General features: G+C 33.7%; 2 protein-coding genes across 5 annotated transcripts in view; both read right to left on the bottom strand.

The window, feature by feature from the left end:
- Positions 1-15,582, bottom strand: part of LOC128549761 (complement C1q-like protein 3) — a 65,984-nt gene that overhangs the window by 10,224 nt on the left and 40,178 nt on the right. The gene's annotated exons all lie outside the window — the stretch shown is intronic.
- LOC123540942 (thrombospondin-1-like) lies at positions 4,044-15,108 on the bottom strand. 4 transcript variants are annotated; one of them, XM_053527271.1, is made up of 8 exons: positions 14,725-15,108; positions 12,869-12,950; positions 12,048-12,095; positions 10,774-10,853; positions 7,572-7,643; positions 6,349-6,478; positions 4,873-4,995; positions 4,044-4,276 (listed from the first exon to the last, which is right to left on the bottom strand). In XM_053527271.1, the coding sequence occupies exons 2-8, from the start codon at positions 12,879-12,881 to the stop codon at positions 4,089-4,091; spliced, it is 654 nt and encodes a 217-aa protein (XP_053383246.1). In that variant the 5' UTR covers positions 12,882-12,950; positions 14,725-15,108; the 3' UTR covers positions 4,044-4,088. The 4 variants fall into 4 exon arrangements, with proteins under 4 accessions (XP_053383246.1, XP_053383242.1, XP_053383245.1 ...); XM_053527267.1 differs by having other exon boundaries at positions 4,074-4,279; positions 14,725-15,096; XM_053527270.1 differs by lacking the exon at positions 14,725-15,108 and adding an exon at positions 13,596-14,704 and having other exon boundaries at positions 4,074-4,279.

Below are 15,582 nucleotides of genomic sequence, written 5' to 3'. Positions count from 1 at the left end.
CCCCGTGTGTTTTTCCCATAACACGAAAATTTTTCAGTAACTAAGTTTCACAGCCCTTTTTAAAAAAATATAGTAATAGTTTTTCCTCACATCTTTTAAAACTTTTCTCTTTGTTACAGTTTTGGGCTGGGTGTCAATCTGTTTTAAAAAATTTTTCTCGAAATTAAGGAAAAAAAAGATTTTTAAATGTAATTTAATCAAAACCCTATACTCACCACACATTCACCAGGCATACATATTCGGTCTTCTCTGGATTCCCCGAAACAGTGGTCACCAGAGAGACTATGATAAGGGCTTGTACAAGACCTATCACGGTGTTGCATCCCCAGGTTTGCAAGACACGTGCACGAACTCCCCGACGACCAGGTACTCCCCCACCATGAACCAGAAAAAAAAAATTTTACCCCCCAATTTAAAACCCGTCTTTAAAGGGGCCTTTTTTTTTTTGGTTTTAACCCCCCCATTTTAGTCAGTAACGGCGGGGAAATTAACCTAACCATTTTTTCCCAGATTTTTGTATCCCGTAAAACCGTTCACTGCAACTTCCCCACATAAAACAGAAGTGGAAGACTTTATGATTTAGACACAATGTCGTTTTTTTCAAAAAGCTACAGAGAAAAAAACCCGGGGGCCCCCCAAGGGTCGAACTCGCGACCCCGCATCCGTAGACCGACGCTTTTACCTAATTCTGAAACTAAGCGGGCGGGTTTCTTAAGGGATAGTAAAACCCTTTAAAATTTGGGATGTGCGCATGCCGGAAACCCGGGAAAATAACTGAACCCATTCATGAAAAAGTTTACGGCAAACGTACTATGTTTGTATATTCCCAAACTTCAAAAAAAAAAACATTAAACCGTCTCTACTGATGCCCTTTAAAGTTTTAAAACATTCGAAAAAAATACCGCAGAAACGCTTTTAAAACATTGTTTCCTTAAAATGAAAATAAACGACGTCAAAAAACCGTTACGTGTTAGTTTACTGCGCAAATTGGGATAGTTTTTTCTTGAAAGTAATAATTTTTTGGGCAATTAATTTTATTTTAAAATATTTTTTAAAAACCATTAAATTTTCCAAATTTTTTTTATAAATTTTCCCCTTCAAAAAGAACAATATTTTGTGGCTTTTATGTAGTTGTATTCAAAAGTAAAGCGGAATATTAGATAATGGATGGGGTACTTGAAGGGGCAGAGATAAACGGACTTGAGATTGAAGCAGCTAAAACATTAAATTACACGAGTACACGGTTCCACTTATTTGAATTTATCCCGGTGACAAGGTATACTGCCAGCTTAATCTTATACATGTATAAAAAACTTTTTCAAGTTTTCTAACAAAAAACTATAAAAGAAAAAATAGTTAGCCTTCCCCCCCAAAACTTACCTATTTTTTTTCCCCCATTCATTCACCTGTATGTATATTTTCATTCATTGAATAAATTAAATTATTCAAGACTTTTACAATATAAAATAAATTAAATAGCTTTCGTTTTCGCAAATTATAGAACCCCAAACAAACAATTTGCCCTGCCTTTTTTTCAATGGAAGGATTAATCAAAGCCAATTTCTTTGTTGGGTTTTAACGTACACTTACACAATTATAGTTCCCCAAAGCGAAAAAACCCCGATTGTAATGGTAGAGGAAGACCCCAGGTGCCCATCCGTGAATGATTTCAACCCGGGCAGGGACCGGGTAGAACAAACCCCATCTTCCCCTACCAAAAACAATTTCCCGGCCGGGAAAACTTTTTAGTTTTTGGCAAATTTTTTGTCTTAAAAGTGACTGAAAAAGTGAAAATTATATTCGAAATATATTGTAGAAATCAATTATTACGAATACAACACATTTAATAATTCTTTTTTAAACAGTGAGAGTGAACATTTTAATATTCTTTCCCTGTATATTTACTGACAAGAACTGCAGAATGTTTATCAAGGGAGTATTATATAATTATCGAACTAAAGTTTTCTGTAGTTTATGCACGTAAAATTTTCACAATATTCCGAGCATTTTGAATAAAATGCAAAAAAAAAATATGTTTTAATTTTTCACATTACTGGGAATAATTTATTTTTAAGGGCCCGATTTCTGAATTGTTTTGGCCCACTTCACCAGAAAAAGTCGGAAAAAATCACTGCAAAATTTTTACCCTACCTTTTGGCGGGGAAAGGGGAAAAAATCATAAACCCCTTTCTTTTTACATAAAACGCAAATTTCCCTAGTGGGCACATGCTACGCGGGGCCCCTAAAGTGACAGTTTCGCACTTTTTTTTCCCCTTTGGTAATGTGAGACATTTTTTATTTCGTTAAAAAAAAGAAATCCCTTTCGTTTAAACGACATAACTTTTTTTGTTTAAACAAAAAACATTTCGTTTTTAAAGAAAAAACAAATTTCCGTTTAAAAAGAAAAAAATAATTCGTTTTAAAAGAAATCAATTTTGTTTTTTACGAAATGTTATTTCGTTTAAACGAAATTTATTTCGATTAAACGAGTTTTGTGATTTCATTAAAAAGAAATGTTATTTCGTTTAAAAAAAAAATATTTTTGTTTAAACGAAAAACCTAATTCGTTTAAAACAAATGAATTTTGTTTTAAAAAAATTTTTTTTTTCGTTTAAACGAATTTTTTATTTCGTTTAAACGAAATAGGGGTTTTTTTCGTTTAAACGAAATAGTTATTTCGTTTAAACGAAATAAAAAAATAAAAAAAGTCTCACATTACCTAAGTGGAAAAAAAGTGCGTAACATGTCACTCTAGGGGCACCGTACTATGCATATTGAACGTGTGGTAATTTATCTTCCATCCTGCACCAGTTACATCGACGCGTATTTCATGTTTCGAGAACAATACAAAAGATCCTTATTGAATGTGTGTGTTCGGGTTTAACGTCTTTTTTTCAACAATTGTTTAGGCAGGTAAATGACGGCTTCTACTTGCAGCAGTGAGCATAATACCCAGCTTTATAGTGCTGCCTCACTGGAATATAACGCCGTAGACATTTGACATGATATCCTACTCAGTCACATTATACTGAAACCGGGTTGACCAGTCCTAGCACTATCCTCTTATGCTAAGCGCCAAAAGAGGAAGCTACCATTTTTTACGTCTTTGGTATGACATGACCGGGGATCGAACCCACGACCTCCCGCACTCGGCACTCGGGCGCTCTACCAGTAGGCTACCGACGCGGTTCTCCTTATTGAACTTCCGTTCTAGACAACAACATATTATTCTGATTGGCTTGATGTGGAAATGTGTATGTCAATCGTCGTGAACGCTATAATAACGTTTTTAGCAACATGAATGTGCAATGTAAATTTTTAGACTAAATAAACAAAACAAATGTGTAGCACTATTAGTTTTCACATTTAGAACCACTTCTTAGACGACTTTCATACATCATTTCGTGTTTTGTTGTATAACTGTGAATAATGCATATTCTGTTTCTGTTTGTTTACTTTTCACCTAACATGTGTACACGGTCGTTTCGTCTAGCCCGGAAGTTCAATAGGGAAGTTCATCCAAGTTTTTCTGTAATGCTGACGAAAACATTAAACATGCGATGCTAAGAAATATTGAAAAGATGTGACTGCCGTTCGATGGAAGATACATTACCACATGTTCAATATGCATAGGACCCAATTATCAATCTGCGCGTTTAAGATAAGAAATACACGATTGAAATGGGTTTGTATATGTTTCTCTTCATGACCATAGGGTAAGGTATAACATGTAGAGTGTTTTTTTCTGTCTGGTTTGGTGCCAGTGAACCTGATAATTTGTTTAAATGCCTCCCCGTTATATCCCTTCACCATTTAAAACGATTGCAATCAATCAATGAAGGCTGCGCGCGCGCATGTGATATATTACAGGCTCAAGTTTGAACGAAAAGTATCTTAAATATATATATTTTGTAACCATGGTGATACTAACCCTAACCTTTAGTCTGCATATTATATACTAAATGCATGCGACATGCAAACATTTGCGTTTTTTGCCGTGCGCTCCAGTTTATAATCACTTCCGGGCATGCGCAGAACGTCTGCACCAGATCTGTAATGATAAACATCATCAATGAAATAACACGCTACTAAAGAACCGTCCACTTACCCGGGCAAGGTTTATTTTGACACGACTTTGTGTCAGTATCATTTCCCAGGCAATCAAGGCCGCCATATTGTGGAGCAGGATCAGTACAGGCTCGAGTACGAACTTGTGTTCCATTTCCACACGTGACGTCACAGTCTGACCAGTTTGACCAAGGTGACCAGCTCCCATCTACTGAAATGTTTAATAATTTTGTAAGTTCTCAGTTATTAATGACAATAACAAATATGACCAGTCTTTTCAGTAAGGCTTTTAGATTATCAAAACGAGTTTGTCAAATGTCATAATGTTATTCGTTTTAATACGTTTTCAAAATTATGTCTTCTTTCCAGTCTGTGGAAACAGGTATACAGTCTTTTCAATATATTTTAAAATTATCTTTTCAGAATGTTTATGTAAAACTTGTACAAACTGTACTTGATGTTTCAAACCAGGTAATGGAATTGATAATATAAGAATAATTCTATTCATTTTCTAACATTATTAACTCAGATAGCCATAAAAGAAAAATCATTCTATGGAAAGGCCAATGGATAATTTTTCTGTTGTATCAATAATAGTATTTGCAGAGACGTTCTAGTCATTTATGGTTCAATTATTACACAAATACCTTATTTTTACAATTATTGTATTTCTTATATAGCAAATGTATATTTTATAGGTTTCCGCAATCTGCATGAAACCTTTAACAATTATGTAAAATCAGATTACTTTGATGCAGGAATTCATATGACAACTGAATATACATATAATATCATATAACTTACCCACTTCGCACAGTTTGCAGTATTTTGGACACAGTTTTCTCGCTTTATTAATCAGTTTGCAGATACTGAACAAGGAGTTCAAATACGCACAGTCTGTCTTTACGTCATCGACACACTCAGAAGCTGAAAGAAAACAAGACTTAGTGCTGTTCAGAAATTTTCACATTTATGACTTAAAAACAATTTTCTCACCAATCATCAAGTTTTACAAGTTTTATAGCTTCCACATATTCTCAAGCTATATGTCCTGAACCATTTTAATATCAAAGTCTATGTCACCTTCACATTTGACGACGTCTTAATTCCCACAAATAACATTATTCATCTGCTGAGTATAGGTCATCCGGCTATGATGTTAGATGGCTGAATTTTGTATTACTAGTGAATAAGTTATTGATAAGAAACTATATGCAAAATGAAGTTCTCCGATCTTGACCTTTGACGTACTGATCCCCGAAACAGGAAGATCATGTTCAGGCCACAAGCAATCATCCGATGAAGTTTGACAATGATAAGCCAAAGCATTCTCTGGTAATTGATCGGAGACCACTCACAGTGACAGTGCCCTTAATTGACAACAAGCAATCATCCTATGACGTTTGACTACTGTAGGCCTAAGCGTTAGCCAGTTGTTGATCGTGGACGATCGCTGTGACCTTTACATTACACTTACTGCGATAGGCGTAAGCTAAGGTCCAAAGGCAATCATCCTATGTCCGTTGTTAGGCCTAGGCTAAAGTATAGAAAGTGATAGATCCGAAACCCTCTCAATGTCACTGTGGCCATTATTACCTTCCGATACCCTGAATAAGTAGGGGAATATCTACTTACACAAACAGTCGGTGTGACGTTTGACAACCTTAAGACAAATACCAATTCAATTCATTAACTGACCACAGTCAATTGTCATAATTATGATGTTGGACTGTCCGGAGACTGTTCTGCAGCCAATTTTCGGAAACCGTTTTCAGTATCGAGGTCACTGTTACATTGACCTTTGACATACTAACTTTAAAACCAAAAGAGGCCTTTAATTTAGCACAAATAATCTGATGAAATCCAATGCATTCTCAAGTTTTCGGTAAGACAATGTCTAGATACTTTATCAACCTGTTTTCCGTAAGAACTGGTAACTTCTCAACATGTACTAGAAGCGGAGTACACTCTACTTCAAACCCATAGTTTTCAGCTATCCATAGCCCCCTGGATATCAGTCTTGTTCCCTACCTAATACAGTTATGTATTAATTGAACATTTTTCTAACTGCGTTACTTTAAAATAAATCTAAACTATTCTGTCTTGTTTATTTATTCAGTGCATTTGTGCATAAATAAGTAAAAAATGGACATTATTATTATTATACCAGATTTATATAGCGCCCTTTTCATGATCAATTTCACGTTCAAAGGCGCTTTACATAGACAATATCATGACAAAGTTGCAAAACTCTATCATAAGCAAGACATGAAAACTTACAATATTTATATTCACAGAGGTTGATGTTGCAACGTTCAGTGGAACAACACTCAAAACAAGCGTGTGTTTGACCTCCATCCATTTTCACGGCTGATAACTCAGTAGAAAGATTTGCAAAGCCGCCACAGTTCTAAGATATACATAAAGACGTTTTATGATACTTTAGATCAAGTGAGTCCTATAATAATAAATCATGACAAGAAGAAAATGAGTATAACTTGATTTTCTTTGTAATAGAATGGGTAAACGATTCATTTATTGAATCAGAAGATAATTATACAAATTCAGCTACTATTTATCATTATTATCATTATTCCACACTTATATAGCACTCTTTTCATACAAAATATGTGCGTTCAAGAGTGCTTTACAAAAACATAAAGAACACATACATACATACATATATATACATTTAAATATATTGGTAAAAGATTAAAAGGAACAGTAATTAAAACAAGATCATCCATAAATTATGTTCAACGTTAAATTACATTACGCGAGCAATCCCTTTCTCAACATGTTTTGGGTTTAACGCCATTTTCGACAGTATTTCAGATTTTGTTATTTTATATAACATGTGTGAAAGAGATGCGTTTTCAAAGATTTTTTATATGCGCACAGTGAGCTTGAATCTCTGATGCATGCTGGAAGGGCTTTCCAAAGCGTTGGAGCTGCATGCTTGAAACTTCTGTCACCATACTTTACTGTTCGACTTCTCGGTACAACCAAAGACACCGGGCCATTTGCCGACCTTAAGTCTCTACGAGGCTTGTACATGTCCAGCATATCGACAATGTACTTGGGAGATTCATAGTGCATGGCTTTGTATGTAAGTGTCAAGATTTTGAACTCAATTCGGTGTTGCCCGGAAGCCAATGTAACTCCTTCAAGACCGGCGTGATGTGATCGTATCGTGGAGTCTTGGTTATGATGCAGGCCGCTGTGTTTTGTACACATTGAGGTTTTTGCAGTGTGTCTTTTGAGATTCCATACAGCAGCGAGTTACAGTAATCTACTTTCGATGTAACCAGAGTTCACAAGAGACTTGGTAGCATCAGCTGTGATGTACTGCCTAATGTATTTATTGGGTAACACAAGCATAATGACATACTCATCAATAACTGGGAGAGTGGATATGGTACAAAAGAAAAAAAGACAGTAGGAAAAAAAAACACTAAGTATCCTCATGCATTTATTTAAGTTCTAGAAATGTTCAAACTTACCTGGTTGTCAGTGCATCCTAGATCATAAGAAACGTGTTCAGTGTATTCATTTTTGCTCTTTTTATAACACACCTGAAAAATACAAAAGCATGTTTTTATTTTGTAACTTTATTTCTCTTCCAATCAGCGATTCGCACTTCTACCAATACGGCATCCAGCACATTTCCGTACTGTATAGAATATTTTCCATGCTGGGCCATTCGAAACTCCATGTTAACGTAATGGTAAAAGTCATTGACAGGTAAAAGAAGCTGGTCACGGTGATTCCATACACGTTTGTTAGCTGAAATCGTGTCCGTCTGTATTGCTCAGAAAAATAAGCATGACTAACACTGTCCTGTACGAAAAGTAATATTTTTACACTAACCATTTGCAAAGCATATTTGACTTATCGTCTTATCTTAAATATTCTTTTCGAATAGATACTCGTCCAAAGAGATCGCCGTATTGTACAGAACTTAATTAATAATCTAGTAGTATTTAATTAAATATACTAATATTATTTAAACATTACCTATTTCTTTTATTTCAATAAAATGTACTACATTGAGCATATAATTCAATGCTGTAGTCGTATGTATAAACGGCAAAGTTATATAAGAAAAAGAAAGATAAAAATAATCGCGAAACACCAGAACAGAAGACAGTTTATTAAACGAGTACACTACAGTCATTAATACTAAACGCTTACACTAAACGGCAACGGAGGGATTCGAATCCACGCGACGAGTGACAAACGTTCACTTTGTGCACATTCACTCTGACTGTAAATCAATGTTTCACGTAAGATAATATTGCTAAAATTACTCTCAAAATATGTCCCAAAAGAATCTTTAACTGTATATTATAATTCGTACATTCTTCGCCTATTTGATTATTGCTGTGTCTTCAAAGTTTGGGGTGGTACATCTGCTTACGACATAGACATATTGTCTTAACTTCAAAACGTACTGCTAGGGTAATCCTTAAAGCTGACATTCTGACACCTTCAACGGACGTGTTCAGGAAATTAGGATGGCTGTCAATCACTAAACGAGTGACCTATCACACATGTCTACTAACTTAATACATAATAATATGACATCGCAATACATTCATAAATGATCATAAATGATTTCAACTCTAACAATAGAAGCCTCAGGTCAGTAACAAATGACCCTAAAGCGCTCACCTGTGTACAAGGCTTCAAGTGTGTTTGTTTAACGTAATGGTACAGGTACAGAGTTAGGTTTCTTCTATGTTAGCCTATATTATATACATGTTACACACATGTTTGAACCTAGGGCAATAATTGGAACAATTACGGTAAACAATGCACTGAACTGTGATGTCACACGCCAAATATCAAGGCTCTAGCTATAATTGATTCAGAGTAGAAGATCTTCAGAGTTTCTAATAAATAAGCCTGTAGAAAGTACATGCCACATACAGGGACGTGGCCATTTTTGACCTTAGGGCAATAATTTGGTATTATGGTAGGGATGTATGGTAGGAAGTCAAACCCTTATATTACATGCCAAATATCAAAGCTCTACAGAAAATTTTAAATCTGATAGCTGAAAAAATATTTTTAACCAAAAAGACACATACGTTCAATGAACAAGAACCATTTTAACAACTTTGAAAGAGGGCTACCAAGAGATCATTTGTGTAAAGTTTCACCAAAATCAATTCGGTGGTTTTGGAGATGTTGTTTAAAGAAAGTGCTGATGAAAAGTGACCATGCCCTCTGGCTGCCACGTTTTTGACGGATCGGAAAAGTTTGAACAATATTTGTAGAAAGTCACACAAGGACCAATTGTGTGAAATTATTTTAAAATCGGACTGACAGCTTTATACAAGAAGACCACGCCCTCTGGTGGCCATGTTTTTTGACGAATTGGAATATTTTGAACAATTCTGGTAGAGGCTCACACAAGGACTATATGTGTAAAATTATTTTAAAATCAGGCTAGTAGTTTCACACAAGAAGATTTTTAAAGTTTCCACTATATACATATAGGGAAAAGTGACAACGCCCTCTGGCGGCCATGTTTTTTGACGAATCGGAATAATTTGAACAATCTTGAAAGAGAGTCACACAAGAACCATTTGTGTAAAATTATTTTAAAATCGGGCTAACAGTTTCACACAAGACGATCTTTAAAGTTTCCACTATATACATATAGGGAAAAGTGACAACGCCCTCTGAAGGCCATGTTTTTGTCGAATTAAAATGATTTGGAAGAGGGTGACATAAGAATTATTTGTGTGAAATTATTTCAAAATCGGACCATCATTTTAGGAGGAGATGTTGTTTGAAGAGTTTTCTATCTATAGCTGTAGCGCCCCCTATGTGCAACCAAGCAAAACAGTTTTCGTTTGAACACAATTGTTGACGATGGACGGACGACTTGACGGACGGACGTGCGGACACACGGCACAGCGTGATCACAATAGCTCACCATGTGCTCTTCGTGCTCAGGTGAGCAAAAAAACCCATCTTAAACTGTATCTTTAAAATGAAACTGTATAAGCGATTTCTCTCTCTTATTCTATTGATCCACTCTAATTCTCGATGCCTAATTTACATGTTTCCCATATTTGCTTGTACATGCTCCATGGGTATTGTAAAGTGTAGTTTTTTAAATTATAAGTGATGGCACGATTAACAAGGGGTTTTAAACCTCTATATGCAGCCCGTCATGGCGTGCCATGACAAGATAGCCTAAGTGGGAAGGGTGCTGTTATGGCTGTTCGTTTCCTTGTTTCTTGATTTTGTGCATTCCATTTCTCTGACCACCTACATCCACAATATCATTTATTGGTGCATACATTTCATTATTCTCATTCAAGAGTTCTCAAACATGGTAAGTTCCATGAAAAGTTACCATTCTTATTTACATTTACAAAAACATATTCATTTTTTTCTACACAATTTCTTTTGATTGTTTCTCACTTAATTGTACTTAGTGGCATTGCTTTCGTTTTTATTCTCTTCTTATGTTTTTATGAATTTTAACATAACTTTCTTGTATATTTGCAAAGATACCTCACATTTGCTGTAGTAAGCTACTGTAAAAATGTAATTATAAGAACTGAATGTTTTTATGCGTTTAAACGGGTATAGACCACATTGCGACTTCTGGCAAAACACCAAGAATCGCTCGCATATTTTTTCTTGACTTTACCTTAAATGATCTTTGAATTTATATACTTATACCTGGTTATCTTCACACGCAACTTTGTTGTAACATTCATTCATATTCATCACATCAGAGCACTTGTAACATTCAAGCGATGCTGAAATAGACAAATAATAAATGAACAAAAATAAAGTTGTTTTACATTGAAGACTTATAATATACAATGTAAGTTAAAATCTAAGAATAAACACAGTTAAATTTCATATTTGTACAATTGAGCCAGCTGTTTGAAATAATGAACAAGACAGTGCTCATCATTTCTAACACTGCTTTGGTACAAGAACAAGGCCAACAGGAAAAATCACAACCAAGAATCCCCCATCAAAATATGACACGTGTTAATGCATGCATGTTCACACAAATTGAACACATAAAATTAGTCTTCTGGCGACAAAACTCACTCTTTAACACCAACCATGTTCCTATACTACATCACATCATTTTTGACATATAAAAAGTTTATTGAGAGTAATCAAAAGCAATTGAAGATCAGATAGATTGTCTTATAGACAAATCAGCAACAACTGGAGACGAGAAAGAGAAGTTTTATGCAAGTGGAATCAGCAGGAATGGGAGATGGGATAGAGAGATTTCTTGCAAGAGGAATTAACAACAACTACAGACGCTAATGAGGGTCTTTTGTGCTACGGGAATTTTTGACAACCACAGACGTTAATGAGGGTCTTTTGTGCTAGAGGAATTTTCAACAACTACAGACGCTAATGAGGGTCTTGTGTGTAAGAGGAATTTACAACAATTACAAACCTTTATGAGAGTTTTTGTGCAAGAGGAATTAAAAGCAACTGAAGACAAAAATAAAGAAATGGAGACAAGATCAAGGGATTGTGCTGCAAGACGAATCAAGAACAACTAGAAACAAGATGGTGGTATTATGCAAGAGAAATCAACAGCAAGATGGACGAAACAGAAGGACTGTTAGGCAAGAGGAAACAAAAGCAACTGGAGACGAGATAGATAGATTGTTGTGCAAGAAGAATCAACAGCAACATGATACGGAATAGTGTTGCATTTTTATGCAATTGAATGAGCAGCAATAAATAAAAAGTAACATCGGCCAGACGAAAGCAAACCAAAAACTTAAGTTTTGAAGTTTATACATCAAATCTGACTAACATTCCCAAAAATTACATAATATTTACAAATAGAATCTATGAATATAAACATGATCTTATATAAAGCGTATGAAATTCAATAGTTTTGAATCTTGTCAAATCAGTTCGTTCGTTTAATATATAGCATTATTGAATGTTAAATGTAAAATTCAGCATACCTGCTCTCCCCAATACGGCTAGAACGACCGTAAAAGCTATGGTGTTATCTGCAACAAGAACAGTATATGAATATACCAGAATAAGTGTGCCGATCAAAAATAATCAAGATTCAAGTGAGAGAACATAATATTGTGTCGCAAATAGCTTTTTATACGGTACACGTCGTTCAGTGTTCATTTTTCTTCTTATTTCATGTTTTTTGTTTTCTTTTTCTTTTGCAGTTGTGAATCGAATACATCAAAATGTAGTTCGGTATCGAAAATTATTATATTTTTCTAAACTCGTTGTTGCAAAAAGAGTAAATGTTACAGTATAAAGTAATGTTATATTTAAGTAAATCACTGAAAAAGGTATTTGGAAAAGTTTCTTAGTTCAGAAGCCGAATGTCTAACTCTTTGTAGAGAGGCAATCAGTACATGTAAACATGCTACAAGGACCATGATTTCATATACATCACCACTGTATTGAAATCTAAAACTCAGGGAGAAACATATATAAAGTATCTTAAATGAAAAATACACTGCTTACGAGTAAATTACAACAAATCACAATGCAAATTATCTTAATTTATATCTTTGGTGTATTGCGTTTTAAAAATAAACGAGTGCTTTTCATAAACCTGTACTTCTTGGAATGCATCAACTTATTTTTAATCACAGTTTTTATATTTCAATAACAATTACATTTTTTTTTATATTTCATTTACAATTTGTGTACAATTACAGTGTTACCATTCTAATTGCAATTACATTTTTATATTTTGTTACAATCAAAAGCTTGTAAAATTCTTATGGAAGAACAAGAAAGACAAAATACTTACAAAAGGGCGACATTTCTCGCGTAAGTGATAAACTAGGCGTATTTCTTCTGAAATTGTTCTTCCATGTCTTATTCAAAGCAACCTGGAATTGCATTTACAAAATAAAATAACTTGCAATGAAACAAATACATGTATTGACGTAGGAGTTCTTTCGTGATGCCAATTAATTTATACATGTTTTAATGTTTAGAAAAACAACTGGACATGTTTTGAACACAAAATATTTTAGTATAGGTTAGAAATAAAATGCTAAAAATATATTAAACCCTTTTGAGATGAGATTTTAAAGAATCACTGTGACAAACTATTTGATGAAGCTTTTTAACGTGCATTAAGTTCTTACATGTATTTTTAAATTTAAATGTAATGATAATTTACTAACCTGTTCTCCGCAAGTAAATGCTCAGTTTCCCACAAGAATAAAAATCATAAATCTTATTTCCTAATACATTGTATACCTTGCAGCTATCTCACGCCTACTCCGTTTGCTTCATGATATCAGTTAAAATGTAAACATGTGACAATGAAAGTGTTTTCATGACGAAAAGGCCCAGTTCACCGCTAAATCAGCTTGCTGGTAAACATCGCCACGACGACAAATCGAGAATAAATTAGCGAACTTTAAGTTCTCTGTAAAGTTAAATAAAATATACATCGCCTACCATTCCCCGATTTTTTATATTCGATACAATACTTGTGAAAATACAAAAAGTATGATGACACTCACTTTTTGTTGACGTTCTTTTATCGCGACATGTACTAGCTCGGAAGTTGCGACAGAGCGATTTACCGTATACCTTTGAAAGGGGTAGCTCTGTTGTTTACCAGGCGTGTATATTTAATATATTGGTTTAACTTCATTGAGAGACAACAACACGAATTAATGATAAACGTAAATGATGATGATCAGTATCTTGAATTCTTATCTAAACAAATATTCGTATCTAATTGCAAAACGGATTGTGTATAAAAGATCCTAATTTTCTTATTACTGATTTATTTTCAGGTTTTATAAGATAAATAAACTTTATCATATTCGGCCGTTTTCAGCATCTTGAACTAATAAATCGTTTCCTTAAATCAATATATAATGGACATTCAATTATAAAGTGATACTCTTCTTCAAGAATATTACAAAGACTACATTTCCTTTATTTACTGGTACACGAACTGGCCTTGCTCATCTACCAGATTCAATATTCAATCTATGTGTCGATACCCTTAATATCTATCTAATGACTGACAAAATTTGTTTACAGTTAAATAATCTAAATATGGCTGAAATTGAAAAGACGCAATGTTCCTATACACATAACATTAAAATATGGTTTATTATCAGAAAGGAATTAATATTGAGAACACATGCACGAATGTCTTTCTTGTTTCAAGTTATCACGCGATTTCAGAGCAAAAATCAATGTAATAAATGTATTGTATGTTAACCAGTCAATTTTAAGGCCATAATAGCTAATTATCTGGATACTGACACCGATATTAGGAGTTAGTTGATAAATTATATCATCCAAATAGTCATTTTACTATAAAAATATTACTGCAGAATAATACAAAATGTAATTATCATAATTATATTTTCAAGTTTCCTTCAATGAAATTCGCTAATTTCAACAGCAAGACCAAATGAATTTTTGTCTATCAAATTATTGGAACTTCACTATTCCACAAAGTTTTTCTTGTTTAGATTTACACCATTTTTTTTAAAAATAATTTTGACAAGAAAATAAATTTATTTTAAATCGTACTTCTTAATGGTTGAAACAAAATAAAATTATTTATGATTTACTAAAAGAAGGAATCCAAAAAAATTAAAATAAATAGATAAAAAAAGATAAACTCACCGAGTATAAATTTCGAGTTTTCCCTGCGATACTTTCAACGCCTTTGAAGACTTCATCATCTTGCGTTTACTTACGTTATAAACTTTATACTTTTGGAACTTCAGGCTGTGAAAATAAGTTTTTCGTTCGTACGTTCCAATTATAGAGTCACAAATCGCAAAATATGTCAGTCAGTTTAAAAGTGTTTAAACTGCAATAAAACTTTTGAACATTATTCCGAATGAGACATACTGCTTTATCATTTTTTGGGAGAATTATAAAAGATAATTGTATTGATAAAAATCGATATTCATCATATTTCACCCTATTTTCACAAGCAAGTAGTTTAGAACAATGAAATGTAATGTTTAAAGACACAAAATTGTGCATGGATTATGCCTGAGAAGAAGCAAATTTGAGTATTTTTTGCCCTAATCCCCTTATTACTGTTGTACACAATAAGTAAAATGAGACAAAGAATTCACCAATATTTTCCTAAAATCTTGGAACAAATTCAGCTATTCAGCTTATTTACATGTAAACGTCCGTTTATTTCAGTAAATCGGGTTTGATTTGTTTTCTACAAATATATATATCAACTTTTTCATTAAATCATGTTATTATATTATGTATAAGAGGCCTCTTTAAGAAATACGTTCTACTTCTATTTATTTATGTAAATATAATTTACAGAGGATACATACAAAAACATTTTCGTTAAAGTTTCATATATATTTTCAAATAAAACGGCTGTGCAACTAGAGAATACGCATAATTACATGTTTCATCAGAGCAATAATTACAGGGTATTGCATTAAGTGTCTTTTCATATTGAATTTATAAAACGAGTGGGAATGAAATAATAAAATGGGAGGCTCT

This window comes from Mercenaria mercenaria, chromosome 16 (genome assembly GCF_021730395.1).
Source record: "Mercenaria mercenaria strain notata chromosome 16, MADL_Memer_1, whole genome shotgun sequence".
NCBI lineage: Eukaryota > Metazoa > Mollusca > Bivalvia > Venerida > Veneridae > Mercenaria > Mercenaria mercenaria.
Note: the sequence above shows the minus strand (reverse complement) of the source record. Positions and strands in the feature narration are given on the sequence as shown.